Below are 15,865 nucleotides of genomic sequence, written 5' to 3'. Positions count from 1 at the left end.
ACATAAAGACTTAACAAGTCTTCCAAAATGTCATCTCACAAGACCAGTACATGACAGATACAAGGGCTCAATAAATATGTGTGTTTTGGATATTAGCACTATTAGTGGCTAGGGTCCACCCATGGGATTAAATGTGTCTCTGGATAATACAAGAATGGATGTAAAAACAAAAAGGGTGCAGAGAGAAAAGTAATAGGAAAAGTGAGAAAAGAGAAAAAAGGAGAATTTCACTGAGGCAATGAGAGTGCTTGGTGTTATAACTAGCAGTCTCTCAGATACCTAATTTATTTTAAATTCTCATAATCTTAGAAAGTAAGAATCAGATGTTAACGTATTACTTTTCATTTACACAAAACAAAACCTACCTGATATTTCTCTTGCTTTCATAGTAAGTAAGCCTTACTCAGGAAAGAAAAGTATCTCTTTGAAATACAAACATCTGAGGTCAGGGAATTAGCTCAGTGCCACTGCACCTGCCTGGCAAGCACAAGGTCCTGAGTTCGATTCCCATACCAAAATAAAACAAAATATACATCTGTTCCCTCAGTTAAGAATGTAATCAGGGGGCAGGGATTTAGCTCAGTGGTTTTGCTGCCTGCTGCACAAGCGCAAGGACCCAAATTTGATACCAAAAAAAAAAAACAATGTAATCAATCTGTTAGGTCTCTCAGCCAGTTTTTCTGTGCTTCCCAGTAGACTGCTTATCACTTATATAAAACTGTTTTGTATGCATAATAAACTTTTAAAGTTGAAAAAAATGGAACATAATCCATCAGAAAAAGGTAACTCTACTATATCAGCACTAAACAGAATAATTATAATGTGGAATGTACATGATAAGATCAAGAATACACACATAAATGAGATATTTGACATATAAAAGCTCTAAGAGAAAGGGACTTTAAGGAGTTTTTATATTTGTGAAAATATCTGTGACAAAGACCAACATTGTGAATTTATAATGCTCCCTATACATTATATAGAGAAAACCATCAATGATATATTTACTAATATTTATACTTTGCAGGGCTAAAAAGATGCCTACCTTATTATTCCCTGAAATTCTTTCTGTTTCATTTTCAATTTCTTGTCGAATTTCATCAAAATCTGTGTAGAGCTAAAAAATATTGAAACATAAAGTATAATATTCAAAATAAGATCAAAGTTCTTATGGGAGGGGTGACTATGGCAGGTTTCAAGGGTGTCTATGGATTTGCTTCAGAGAATGAGCAAACACATTCTAATGTATACATACATTTTTCTAAGCAAAGGATTCAGTTTTTATGAGGTTTGTTTCAAAGTTGCCTGACCCCCACAACAGTTAAGAAGCTCCAAATTACAAAGAATCAAGTTCAATTTAAAGTTTATTTACCAAATAAGCTACTGTGGTTAGAAATGCTACTGAGAAACAATTTTATAAGGAATAGCTGCTTTAAAGTAACAACACATTAACAATGAAAATTACTACTTGTACAAAATATTATTTTCAACGTGTTATTTATTATATTCTTGTGTGATTACCTTATTTTTGGTGTGAAGAAATTTACCCCATTCTTCTGCTTCTACCCCTAGAAAAAAGAAAAACTAATTTATGGAAATTACTCTTATGGTTAGTTAGGAACTCAAAAAGCTAACACAATAAAGTGTTGTTTATATTTTGTGATTAACTACAAATTAACAAGTATTCTAAGATCTGCTAAATTATAATTTCACATTATAAAAACTGAATTGTGGGGGCCGGGGATTTAGCTCAGTGGTTCCAGTGCCTGCCTTGCAAGTGCAAGATCCTGAGTTCAATCACCAGTACAAAAAAAAGAACTGTGTATTTTAACAATACGATTCACTTCTGGTAGAGTTGCAGCCAGCACTTTCCAAATTTGAAATCTAGATTTTACAAATAAGATTGTTCATCACCTATTTTGGCTGTAATTATACTACAGTAAATGATACATTCCTTAAACATCTTATATATCAAAGCAGTTTATCTGATCAATTAAGTTAAGGCTAAGAAGAAAAATTAAGAATTGCACTCGGTAATGCAGACTGGGTAATTTCAAACAAAATTACAATCTGTGAATCAAAAAGCTAATTTTTCATGTAATGCAGAAAGCATATATAACATCTTTATCACTGAAGGTAAAAATTTGCAATATGTGAATCAAACAGGTAATTTTTCAGGTGTTTGTTAAATTTGTCTTCTTACTGGTTATCTATAAGGTCCCCATGTGCTGTTCCTTTACAGAACTCTCTCAATAACAGGGCACTAGCTGCTTTGTAAGGTAGACTTTTAAGATAATTTCTTCCAAAGGCTAAGTTTTCCCACAGATTTGAAGATAGAAAGAAATGAAATAAAGGAGGAAGATAATCCCAAAACAAAACTCTGGGGCCGGGGATTTAGCTCAGTGGTGCTGCCGTCTGCCTCAAAAGCAAAAGGTCCCGAGTTCAATCCCTGGTACCAAAAAACAAAACAAAACAAAACAAAACTCTGGTATATGCACCACTCTCCGTTAAGTTTCTAATCACCAGTCTTTTCCTCCTTGCACATGCTAAAAAAAAAAAAAAGGAAAATATATTCACTGGGTAGAGCCATCTAAAACTTGGAGAGCAAGCTTGTTCCCAAAGAAACTAGAAATCTTTAATTGTGGAAGGTCATCTAATTACTTTTCCCAAACACAGCTATTCTGTTTTGTAAAATTCAGAAAAAATTTAAAATATCTTAATGATTAAGTGCACTGAATAATGCATTATCAGCCACCTGAAATAAAAATGGCTATGTTCACATAAATATTTATCAGGAAAAAGGTTGACAATGTCTTGAGAAGAAAGAGTAAATAAAACTGGATCCTTTTTTTTTTTTTTTTTGGTACCGGGGATTGAACTCAGGTTCTTGCGCTTGTGAGGCAGACTGCAGAACCACTGAGCTAAATCCATGGCCCAACTCTTTTGTATTTTTTCTTTTTGGTACCGAGGATCAAATCAGGACTTGTGCTTGCCAGGCAGGTGCCAGAGCCACTGAGCTAAATCCCCAGCCCTAAAACTGGATCCCTTTTGCAAGTTAAAATGCTCACCTACTGGTAGCTTAGTACCTTCATCCAAGAAGTCGCACTGGAGACTGGAGTAATCTAGGTGAACAGAACTCAAAAAGGCAAGTACTACACACCAAAGGGGTGTTTCCAATTTACCTAATCATGAAAAAAGGCCTAGCTTCACAAGCACATTTTTAAAAAAATTAAAATAAAATAAATTACATTCACCAGCAAAAAAGCCTGTGTTTTGATGCAACACTAGAAAAGTAACAAGGACCACTAAAACCTGCAATCAATATGGAGAGGCAAATAAAACTGGAAAAAAAAATACATAAGCACACATGCAGGCATAATAGAAAAAGGGCCAAAAACAAATGGATAAAGGAAACCTTTAGAAAGGTGTCTTGAGTTTTTCCATGTAGCAGGGTCTGTAGTTAAAGAGAAACAGCATAGAATGATAAGTTTAGTGCTTATCCTAAAATTTTAAACCCTTTTAAAGAATCAAAACTTTTTAAAAAAATTAAAATCTTCTTAAAAATCAAATCAGATTATGTTTTTAGTAATATAAGCAAAGCATATTGTGTGCCATAACTAATTTTTACACTATTTTTTTTTTTTGGTACTGGGGATTGAACTTGGGACCTTGCGCTTGGCAAGGCAGGCGCAGGAACCACTGAGCTAAATCCCTGACCCACTAATTTTTAATATTTTAAATTTTTTGCATTAGAATTATCTCACCATTCAAAGATGTGCCTGAAATATTTGACAGTCTATTGTGGGAAAAGATAAATTATCTGATAAAAAAAAAGAATCTAGAGCCGGGGATTTAGCTCAGTGGTTCCTCCACCTGTCTCGCAAGCACAAGGACCCAAGTTCGATCCCTAGTACCAGAAAAAAAAAAAATCTACAAAATATACTAAGCACATCTTTCACTATCTTGAAAGAATGAGTAAGTATATACAAGTATTTGCGCTAGCAGCCAGGATTTGAGCTTTGTATTTTCCTTGAAATGTATGTTGAATTTAACAGAACACCACAAAAAGTTAACTGCTGACTTTCATGGACTCAATCCAAAAAGTGTCTACTACTTGTATCACAGCTCCCATTCTACCTTTATTCCTTTCACTCTTTACTGCCTTTTGGGGGAAACTAATGGCTTTTACAAATGGGTAACTCAACTAAGTGGGAGTAAAGATTCAAATTACACTAAGATTCTCAAGTATTATTCTAGAAAACATTTGTATTTTTAAAAGAAAACAAAACACTTGCTTTAGTTCAAAAACTTTCCCAAAAATAAACTCATAATTTTTAAATTTTATTGACACTGCTCGGAAGTATAACACAAAGCACAATTTTGGCCTCTAATCAGTTATGGCCCTTTGGGATTTTGTCTAGAAGGAAATCTAATAAAAGCTTGATTTATTTCTTATCAAGATATAACAAGTAATTGTGCAATTCAAAGTAAACCACCCCACTCTATATAGTTTGTTTTAAATAAGAATTTAACAGCAAAGTCTTTTACATTGGTAGAAGTGGAGGCAAGCTGAGAATACCATAAATATACATATTGATACCTCAATTATACCATGCAGTTGGCAGAATGATCTCTTGCTAAATAAATTTTCCTGATAATTAAATTATACATTACTAAACACTAAAATATTTTATTTCAGTCAGTCTTGATCTAAATGGATTACAGTCCTAATGTCATCTTAGGATGCACTGCTCTTAACATATTATTGATAACTTAGGCCTTTGTTACCTAACAAAGTCCTCAGAGGCTTTGTAAATTCCTGTACAAAATGGTCAGTGAGTAATTTTTGAAAGTTTTCTGTCTATTTATGTTTTCCTTCCATTCTCCTCTCTCACTGTCAAGCTGTCGTTCATATTCCACTAACTAAACTGTATGTTAATCTACCTTGTAGTTTTTAGTTTTTTCTGAGTTAAAATAATTTTATGATAAGCTGCAACTGCTTATCCCAAGGAGACAAAGCTGAAGAAAAAGCTAAAGAACTATCCTAGAATAAAACATGAAAACTCATATGCAAACTTATGAAATCTGTTTTGTGTACTGGGAAGCTGAGTTGTCATTTTAAGTGTGTGTGGGGTGGATACACACACAAAAATTAAATAAGCACTAAGCTTGGGAAAAATATACACATGGCTAAAGATATGCAGATTGATGACCCACCACAAAGAGGAGACATCAATAAAACATAACACATATACACAAGCAGAGATACCAGTGAGCAGACCTGTCTATACGGAAATGTATACCCTTTCCTAACAAGCAAAGCTTTGTCTAAGGCAACACTTCTCATCAGCTGCAAATAGTTTCTGAGAAACAGAACCTCATCTACCAAAGTGACTGAAGAAAATTAGAAAGTTTAAAAGATCTAATAGTTTCTTTTTTTGTAAATTTGATGAAATCAGTAAGGGTGAAATTAGCCATGAATGACTAAATTCAGAGTTCAGAATTTCAATAATAAAGAAATAGTACAGAAATGCAAAATGATAACATACCAAGAAGATACCTAATGTAACTAAGATTCCTATACATCCCTGACTATCCAAAAATATTTTGTTAACATCTACATCTTGCTTCAGTGATTAATGTTCTAGTCACAGTAGATGCACATGACAGGCTTGTTCCCCATTTTAAATAAAAACAAATCACAACGGCCCCTATGATTAAAAGAAATCAGATACAGAAATTAAAGTAACATCTGTTTTGTCAATACTGTCAGCCTGTCTTAAATCTGAACACAAGATATACAGTGAAACTGCACTGAAAGTATCTTTGCAGAATAGAAACAGACATGGTACTCAGCTACAAAAGGTTTTTAATCATTAGAGCTATTTTATAGACTTTTATAAGTAAAAAATAAAATTCTAAGCCAAATTTTGAACTAAACAGAAACATTAAATATATTACTCTCATCCAACACTTAAAATTTGTCTAAGTATAACAGGATACACATTTACTAAGCAACTTAAAAAGCTACTAATAGACACAGACAACGTTTCTTTGAATATTTTCACTTTAATTTTCTTTAAAAAACTCTACTGTATGGAACAATGCATATTTTCTAATTTTCATTCTCCACACTTAGTATTCACATAATCCATTACTTAAATAACTTTAGTTTAGCTGGCGACTAATCCTTGAACATGAAGGAGGAAAGGATCTTTTAAAGTGAAAATAGAATGTGTATGTGGAAAAGTAAAAATAACAACTTAAAATTTAAAACTCATGCTGTAAATACAATACTTGCTACACTCAGATTGAGGGACAAAGGAATAGCAGGCACATGGTGAGACCAGATAAGGAGAGGAAAGGTAACAATGCTAAGCTAAAAATCAGTCATTTTAATTTTACTTAAAATGAAAGCTTTCAACTAGAATCTAGATGACTTAAAAATTCTAAATCAATGTAAAAAATTAGGGGCTGAAGCAGGAGGATCACCATGAGTTTGAGGCCAGCCTAGGGTACACAGTAAATTCAAGGCCAGCCTGAACTATAGTGAGATCTCCCAAAAAAACTAAAAAGTAAAAAAACCAAAATCCATCAGTGGTTAAAACTGGGAAACTGGACAAGAAGGGGAACTTTAACTCAGTCCAAAAGATACACATTTTTTTCTTTAAAATAACTGGTAACTATTTACTAAGTGTCTCTCTGGACCTTCCACTAAATAGCATTAACAGCAGTTTACTAAACTGAATTATTCAAAAGGGAATATTCCTAACAACTTTATTCATGGCCTTTCAATAAAAGAAAAATTACTTTTTTGGGGATGCATACTACTCTTCACAGGATTTGATTTTGCTACAGTCACTAATTCCTCATTGTCTAATCTTCCTTTAAAATAGACCAAACATTTATAACAGTAGTTTAAAATGATTCTTATCCCCAGTTCTGAAATTTACCATTTTCTTCTCCTGTTGTTTTGCGTTTGTCTTCTGCTGAGACATGGACCAGCTGCAGAATCAGAGGTCTCCGAGTGATGATACCAGTACCTCTGGGAAGCAGGTCCCTCCCCACCAGGCTTTCTAGCACTGAGCTCTTCCCACTGCTCTGAAAACAGAATGTTGGAGAGCAAAGTGAGCAACAGGTTCTTATGTTAACAGACTGTAACAACAAAGCATCATACAAAGAAATTATTGTTAAAAAAATTAGACTTTTAAAATGAAACTCATATTTTCTATTATATCCTTTAAAAAAAAAATCCAAAATCAGAAATAAAAACTACTAAAAAAAAAAAAAAAAAGGCCCACTCTCCCAAGCTTTTAAAATACATTCCCAACTAGGTTTCAAAACCTACATGACATTGGTATATATAAAACCATGCCTATAATATGTAGCTATTTTACTTTATGGGTTTTTTTTGGGGGGGGGGTGGTACCAGGGATCGAACTCAGGTCCCAGCGCTTGCAAGGCAAGCGGCGGAACCACTGAGCTAAATCCTTGGCCCCTGTTATTTTACTTTAAATGGGAGCAGTACTGTATATATTTTTCTCTAACTTGCTTTTATTTTTATTTTTTTGGTACTGGGGATCGAACTCGGGACCTTGAGCTTGCAAGGCAGGTGGCAGAACCACTGAGCTAAATCCCCAGCCCCTGGTTTTATTTTTAATGTAATGATCAGGGATATTGTTCCTCATCAATATAGTAACAACTTCCATGCTTTATAGTTAAATAGTATTCTACTGTGAATTTAAATCTTAATGGATGGACATTTAAATCTTTTCTAATATTAAGAATGCTGCAATGCACATGCTTGTGCCCATAACCTCACTTATTTCCTCATTAGATTAAATTGAATTACAGAGCATACAGATTATATAGCATACATGGACACTGACAAGCTGCACACCACAAGATGGCACCAAGCTATAGCTCCAACAGTCTGCTAGGCCTTTGTTCAGTGTCCTCACAGAGTCTTATCACTTTTTCAATCTCTGCTGCTTTGATACAGACTGCTCATTTAAATTTGCATTCCTGTAAGGCATAGTAGCCCACGCCTGTAATCCTAGCACTCAGGAGTCAGAGGCAGGAGGGCTGCCATAAGTTTATAGCCAGCCTGGGTTTGTAGCTCAGCCTATTGAGTTCAAGGACAGTCTTAACTATATAACAAGACCTGTCTTTAAAAACTAAATAAAAACAAAACAAAAACACTCCACTCCTCTATTACTAAAGTCAAGCATCCTTGTTTAAAAGGTTTTCTGTATTTCTCCATTTATGATTTACTTGTTCAAATGCTAGTGTTAAATGTTTCTTTGCAGTCTATAATAGAGCTCTTTATCCATAATATATTATTTTTTTGTTCTGAATATGTCTCCCAACTATTCATTTTGAAATTTATTTTACTTTATTTTTTTGGTTTTTGGGACAGGGTCTCACTGTGTATGTAGCTCAGGCTGGCCTTGAACTCACTATGTAGCCCAGGCTAGCGGCAAACCTGCGGCAATCCTCCGGCCTCAGCCTCCCACATGCTGGGATGACAGGTATGTGCCCCACTCCCAGCTATTTTGAAAATTTGAATGCTGCCAAAAAGTTGCACAATTAGTAGACAGTAAATACTTATATACCTTAACACAGATTCACCATTAACATTGTGACACATATGTTTTGTCTTTACTTACACATACACACATATTCTCTTTTTGCTAGCCCATTTGAGAGTTAGTAACAGATATCATGACATTTCACATCTAAATACTGCAGCACATATCTCCTAAGGACAAGGGGATTCTTCTATATAACTACAATATAAGAACCATGCTCAGGAAATTTAAATAAGGTAACAATAATAACATTTAACACACAGTAAATAATAAAATAACATATAAAGCTCCATTATACCTTTTAAATGTGTATGGTATTCATTTTAAATATTTCTAAAGATGTCATTTTTCTAAATTTTGTAATACAGTATTTTTTCTCTGCAATATATTTTCCTGCACTTTTTTAATCAAAACTAGGACATCTTACAATATTTTCTATAAATGCAAAAATCGTAATTCCACTAGTTCAATCAGAAACAGCAACCAATACAGCTTACACAAATTAAGCTAATTTGAAAAGGGTTACTGACCAAAGGACTGACTATTATGGAATCTGTAGGTAACACTCAGGGAAACAACAAGAGCTAGCACAGTAACCTAGGTGAGTAAAAAAATCAGAGAGGCTCTATCACCCATAGGCCCCTAGGAAAGGATCAGGACTTTCAGCACAGTGCCACAGCCAGCCCTAAGCTCCTACAAAGGGGAAGTGTGAGGCAGGAGAATAAGCCTCGCTTTTCTCCAAGTCCCTGCTGGGGCTCCTCGTTTCCAAATCCAATTGGAGGCCAGAAGACACAGGGCCCATTCTGAATACTGATTGATCTGGAGGATCAAATGGATTCTTTTGGTACAGTTGAACTTTGTTTCCAGGTTTACTATGTCTCACTCAGCAAAATGGGATGCCTTCTATCTTTTAATTTCTGTGCTCTACAATAGTTTAAACATGAAAATTTCCTGTTTTTTCTATGCCTGATATGACAAAACTTGTCCACAAAAAATCATCTAATTCATTGTTTTCAAGTGGATGGGCATTAAACTAATAATATTCTTAGAATTTGTTAGTTTTTCTTATTCCTAATACTTTGTCCATATGTTTTTTCTGACCAAGTTTTCTGACTGACTAGTAGTTGATTTTATTGTTCGACTTTTATTGATTTTTCTTTTTAATTGCTTTTGTATTGTTAATTTCTTGTTACTGTTTCACACTTCCCAGTTTATCTGTTCTTTTAAAAACAAAAACACCTCCTGAAGTTGAATGTCTAGCTTATTTCTCTATCTCAGTTACCAGTACTTTTGCCCACCCCCAAGCAAACATCAATTCCTGTTATCCTTTTCTTCCATACTAAGAACTGTAGTTCTCAATGATAAAGTTTGTGACTAAGAATACAGTTACTTACTGTTTGCTTTTTATTTCATATAACATAGATTCTTGAAATAATAGTGATACCACCATCAACAAGATTGCTAAAAACAGTTAAATTGTTTTGAACACACTCCCTCTATTCTCCCCTCCTTACAGACCACACTTTCTCCTTTTAAACCCTCATTTTGTTTGGTTTAATTTATGCGTAATTAAACCATCAGCGCTGTTTTTTTTCTTTCACTTTTTACAGTGCTTGAGAGCCTCGTGCATGTGGAGCAAGCACTCTACCACTGAGCTACTTTACATTAGTAAAGAGCTTTACTAATGCGGCTCCAGTTATTCTGATTCTCTAAAACTTATTCTCTAGTTGATTACTGGAGGTCTAATGCAAACAATGTTCTTCAATCCTAGAATACTGATAACTGTCACTCATACTCAAAAATCAGTTTGGTTGCATAAAACTATATTTTTCATTGTTACTGTTGAAAAACTGAAAAATAATCTGATATTCTTTCATTTATAAGGGGCTCTGTGACCTCCCTGCATGTCTCATTTTTATTATTCCTTGGAAGTCTAATTTTCCATAGTATTCCTCACATTGGTCTTTTTCATCAGTACTTTCAGTTATTGCTGTGCTCTTTTTCAAAACAGTTTCTGGGCTGGGGATTTTTTAGCTCAGTGGCACCAAGCCTGCCTTGCAAGCACAAGGTCCTGAGTTCGATCCTCAAAACAGTTCCAAATCTTTTAATTCACTAAAATTGCGTTAAACTATAAATTTATTATTGGTCATGCTCCTTTGTTATTGTTTTCTTCTTTGAGAACTATTTTACTGATGTCAGCTCTTTGCCTATTTCCAACATGCCAATTTCTAAAACTAAAATTTGTTTTTTTTGTAGTTCTATTTATTTTTTATCCCTTTCTCTTCCCCTCTCTCCTCCCTCCATCTCTTAGTCCCATTCCCATATGGAAAAGATCTATCCCATATTTCTGATTCTCTACCTTTTATTCTGCTCTTTGTGTATATTTTGGGTTTCTTATATGAGATAAACCATATAACATTTAAGTTTAAATTAAATGGTGTATTTCACTTAACAGTATGGTCTCAAGGTGCATCCATTTTTCTATAAATGACAAGTTTATCCTTCTTTATCACAGAATAGTACTCCATTGTCTACAAATACCATACTGTCTTTATCCATTCATTTGTAGATGGACATATATTTCCTCTGCAGCCTAGCCTGCATTTGTTGTTACCTGATTTCTTGATGATTGCCATTCTTTCTGGAGTAAAATGGAATCTCAGTATTGTTTTAATTTGTATTTCTCTAATGGCCAGAGACATTGAACATTTTTGCATGTATTTCTTGGCCATTTGTATTTCTTTTTTCAGAAAAATACGCGTCTGTTCATTTCAACTGCCCATTCCTTGGTCTGAAGCAGCTCTTTAAATTTGGGGAGGGGTCTAACTTTTTTGAATTTTTTATATATTCTAGATATTAGTCTTCTGTGCCAGAATAGCTGGCAAATGTTTTCCCATTTTGTAGTTGCCTCTATTCTGTTGGTTACTTCGTTGTGCAGAAGTTTAATTCCATATGATCCCATCTGTTGGCTGCTGGTGTTATTTCTTGTGTGATTAGGGTTCTGTTCACAAAGTCCGTGCCTACACTTATGCCTTCAACAGTTTTACCTATTTTATTTTCCAACACATTAAGTTTTTGTTTTAATACTTAGATCTTTGCTCTATTTTCATTTTAGTTTAGTACCTGGTAAGGTAGTACCTGCATGTGGATAGTAGTACCTGCATGTGGACAAGGCAGTTTTCCCAGCACCATCTGTTAAAGGGGCGAACTTTTTTCCAGGGCAACTTTTTAGCCCCTTTGTCAAAGATCAGGTAGTGAATACATGTCCTCTATTCTGGAGGAATATGGAGTTGTTTCTGCATCCTCTATTCTGTTCCATTGATCCACGCCACTTTCCAGGACTATGCTGTTTTTATCACTTAGCTTTGTAGTATAACCTGAAGTCCAGAATTATGATGCCTCCTACCTTGCTGTTCTTGCCCAGAATTGCTTTTACTATTCTAGGTCTCTTCTGGTTCCATATGAATTTTAGGACTACTTTCTCTAGGGCTGCAATTCTCTGTAAAGACTGCTAATGGTGGGCTGGGGATTTAGCTCGGCGGCACCATTCCTGCCTTGCAATCACAAGGTCCTGAGCTCAATTCCCAGTACAGGAAAAAAAACCAAAGAAATGTTACTGCTATTTTGATTGGGACTGCATTAAATCTGTATATCAGGCTTGGAAGTATGACCATTTTACTATATTATTTCAGCCTATCTAGGAACAAGTCATCTTTCCATTTTCTAATGTTCTTTTAATCTCTTATTTCAGAGTACTGCAGTTTTTATTGTAGAGCTCTTTCACTTCTTTGATTAGGTTAACTCCTAAGTATTCAAATTTTCTTGATGTTATTGTGAAAGGTACTGTCTTCATAATTTCTTTCTCAATGAGTTTATTATTGGTGTACAGCAATAATACTGATTTTAGTGTGTTGACTTTGTATCTTACTACAGTACTGAAATAGATTATTAATTCTAGGAGTTTTTTTAGGTGGAATTTCTTGGGTATTCTATGTGGAGGAATATGTCATCTGCAAATAATTCAATTTCTTCCTTTCCTATACATATTCCTTTTATTTCTTTCTCTTGCCTGATTGCTCTGGCTAATGTTTCAAGAAATACATTGAACATTAGTGATGATAGTGGACATTCTTTTTTTGTTCTTGCATTTAGAAGGAAGGCTTTCAGTTTCTCCCCATTTAATATCATGCTGGGTATTGGTTTTATCAGATTGAGATAAAGCCCTTCTGTACTTACTTTCTTCAAGACTTTTGTTTTGAATGGATGTTAGATTTTGTTAAAGACTTCTTCATCAATTAAGATGATGATGTAGTTTTTGTCCTTGGTTCTGTTTATGTATTACATTTATTGATTTGTGTATGTTGAACCATCTCTAAATGAATCTTACTTGATCACGATGTATGCTCTTTTGATGATACAGTGATCCTGTTTGAGAGTCCCTTGTTGAAGATTTTTGCATCTATGTTCATTAAAGACTGGCCTACAGTTCCCTTTTTTAGGTTGGGTCCTTGTCTAATTTTTAAATCAGGGTAACACTAGCTTTTAGGAACAACTTTTGGGGGATTCCTTCTTTTTAGATTTCAATGAAGAGTTTGTGTGGTACTAGTGTTAGATTTTCCCTAAAGTTCTTGTAGAATTTGCCAGTGAATCCATCAAGACCTGGGATTTTGTTATTACTGGTAGCTTTTTATTACTTATTCAATCTCACTGCCTGATATGGTATATTGAGGGGTTTTAAAAAATTCATTTATTGGTACATTTTAGGTATACAACACATTGACATTTATCATTGGGTACTTGTACTTGTACATGATGTATCTTGGTTCGTATTTTTTTCCCCATTATCTGTGCACCCTTCACCCCCTCCACCCTTCCCTATTTACATAGATTTCATTTCCATTTTTCTTCTTTTCTCACAATTTTTTCTTTCTCTTCTTTCCTTTCCCCTTCCCCTTCCACCACCCCTACCCCTTTGGACGTTTTCTTGCTATTTCAAATTATCAATTATTTGTTTTAATCATTTTAATCCTTATTTACACTTTCAGTTTCTCACACTAGAGAAACTATTGGGTATTTACACTTATGTCCTATTTATTTCACTTAAGAGTATGGCCTCAATATGCATCCATTTAGCTATAAATGTCTCTAGTTTCTCGTTCTTTATGGCTGAGTAGTGCTTTATTCAGTTTCCAGTTGATGGGCACTTGGGCTGTTTCCAAGCTTTAGCTATTACGAACTGTGCTACTATAAACATGGGTGCACATATATCGCTGTGTTATGATTCTTTTAATTCTTTGGGGAAGATACCCAGGAGGGGAATAACTGGGTCAAATGGGACTTCCAGTCCCAGTTCTTTGAGGTATCTCCACACTAATTTCCACAGTGGTTGCATCAGTTTACACTCCCACCAACAATGGAGAAGGGTTACTTTATCCCCATACCCCTGCCAGCATGTTATTGGTTGATTTCTTGATAGCAACCATTCTTTCTGGGATGAGGTGGAATCTCAGTGCTGTTTTCATCTGCATCTCTCTAATAACCAATGATGTTGAACATTTTTTCATGTATTTATTTGCTGCTTTTACTTCATTGTCTGAGAAATGTCTGTTCATTTCAGATGCCCATTTTTGAATTAGGTCTTTGAATTTGGGGGGTCTGACTTTTTAAAATTCTTTATATATTCTAGATAGTAGACCTTTGTCTGAGGTACAGCTGCTACAAAATTTTTCCCACATTGTAGGTTCTATCTTAGCTCTGTTGGTTTCTCTTGCAGTGCAGAAGCTTTTTAATAAGATAAGATCCTAGTTGTTGATTCTTTGAGTTCCCAGGCCACTGAGGTTTTGTTCATAAAGTCATTTCCTATACCAATGTCTTCAAGAGTTCTACCTAACTTATCTTCCAGCAAATTTAGTGTTTCTGTCTTGATATTTAAATCTTTAATCCACTTCGATCTTAGTTTAGTGCACAGTGATAGGTATGGGTCTAGTTTTAATCTTTGGCAGGTTGAAATCCAGTTTTTCCAACACCATTTATTAAATAAGCTATCTTTCCTCCAGTGAGGGTGGTTGGCTCTTTTGTCAAAGATGAAGTGGCTGAGTATGTCTGGAGTTGTTTCTGAATCTTCTAATCTATTCCACTGATCCTCAGGTCTGTTTCTTTGCCAGTACAATGATGTTTTTATCACAGTAGATTTGTAGTATAGTTTCAAGTTAGGGATTGTGATACCCCCAGACATGTCTCTGTTGCCTAGAATTGCTTTTGCTATCCTAGGTCTCTTCTGGTTCCAAATGAATTTTTGGATTATTTTCTCTAGTTCTGTGAAGTTTATTGTTGGAATTTCAATTGGCATTGCATTAAATCTATATAGTAGTTTTGGAAGTAAGGCCATTTTCACTATATTGACTCTTCCTACCCAGGAACAAGGGATGTCTTTCCATTTCCTTATATACTCTTCGATCTCTTTTTTCAGAGCGCTGTAGTTTCCAGTGTAGAGGTCTTTTGCTTCCTTTGTTAGATTGATTCCTAGATATTTCATTTTTTTAGATGCCATTGTAAAAGGAGTTATTTCCCAAAATTCTCTCTCAATGGGTCTGCTATTTGTGTACAAGAAGGCTATTGTTTACTGAGTGTTGACCTTGTATCCAGCTACTCTACTAAATCTGTCAATTAGGTCTAGAAGTCCTTTGGCTGAGTTTTTTACAACTTCTATGTAAAGTATCATATCATCAGCAAATAATGACAGTTTAACTTCTTCCTTTCCTATCTTTAGTCCTTCCATTTCTTTCTCTTTTCTAATCGCTGTGGCTAATGTTGCCGGAACAATAGAACAGGAGTGGTGATAGTGGGCATCCTTGTCTTGTTCCTGATTTTAGTGTGAAAGTTTTCAGTTTTTGACCAATTAGTATGATGTTGGCTGTTGGTTTTTCATAGACAGCCTTAATCAACTTGAGATAAAGACCTTCTATTCCAATTATCTGTAGCATTTTTCTCATGAATGGGTGGATTTTCTCAAATGCCTTCTCTGCATCTATTGAGACGATCATACGGCTTTTGTCCTTGACTTTGTTAATATATTACATTTATTGATTTATGAATGTTGAACCATCCTTGCATCCCTGGGATAAATCCAACTTGGTCAGGGTGTATGATCTTCTTGATGACCCTCTGTATTCTGTTTGTCAGTATCTTGTTGAGGATTTTTGCATCTATGTTCACTAGGGAAATTGGCCTGTAGTTCTCTTTTTGGCTTGGGTCTTTCCCTGGTTTTGTAATCA

The 15,865-nt window shown here is 34.8% G+C and overlaps 1 protein-coding gene across 9 annotated transcripts in view; it reads right to left on the bottom strand.

Annotated features, from left to right (window-relative positions):
* Dnm1l (dynamin 1L) overlaps positions 1 to 15,865 on the bottom strand; it is a 71,256-nt gene that overhangs the window by 24,005 nt on the left and 31,386 nt on the right. For 5 of the 9 annotated variants that reach the window (XM_087200194.1, XM_087200187.1, XM_087200189.1 and 2 more), the window contains 3 exons: positions 6,954 to 7,101; positions 1,522 to 1,568; positions 1,046 to 1,117 (listed from right to left, as the gene is read on the bottom strand). Coding sequence is in view for 8 of the 9 variants with exons in the window: in XM_087200187.1 (XP_087056313.1) it covers positions 1,046 to 1,117; positions 1,522 to 1,568; positions 6,954 to 7,101 (267 nt within the window). In the remaining variant the exon portion in view is untranslated. Of the gene's footprint in view, positions 1 to 1,045; positions 1,118 to 1,521; positions 1,569 to 3,415; positions 3,455 to 6,953; positions 7,102 to 15,865 lie in introns of all 9 variants that reach the window. The other 4 variants (XM_087200185.1, XM_087200186.1, XM_087200190.1 and 1 more) reach the window with 1 other exon arrangement.

This window comes from Heterocephalus glaber, unplaced genomic scaffold, assembly GCF_053883595.1.
Source record: "Heterocephalus glaber isolate CG9 unplaced genomic scaffold, H.glaber_assembly_v1.0 deba00001733, whole genome shotgun sequence".
NCBI classification, from domain to species: domain Eukaryota; kingdom Metazoa; phylum Chordata; class Mammalia; order Rodentia; family Bathyergidae; genus Heterocephalus; species Heterocephalus glaber.
The sequence above is the reverse complement of the archived record's forward strand: the minus strand, read 5'-3'. Positions and strand labels throughout refer to the sequence as shown.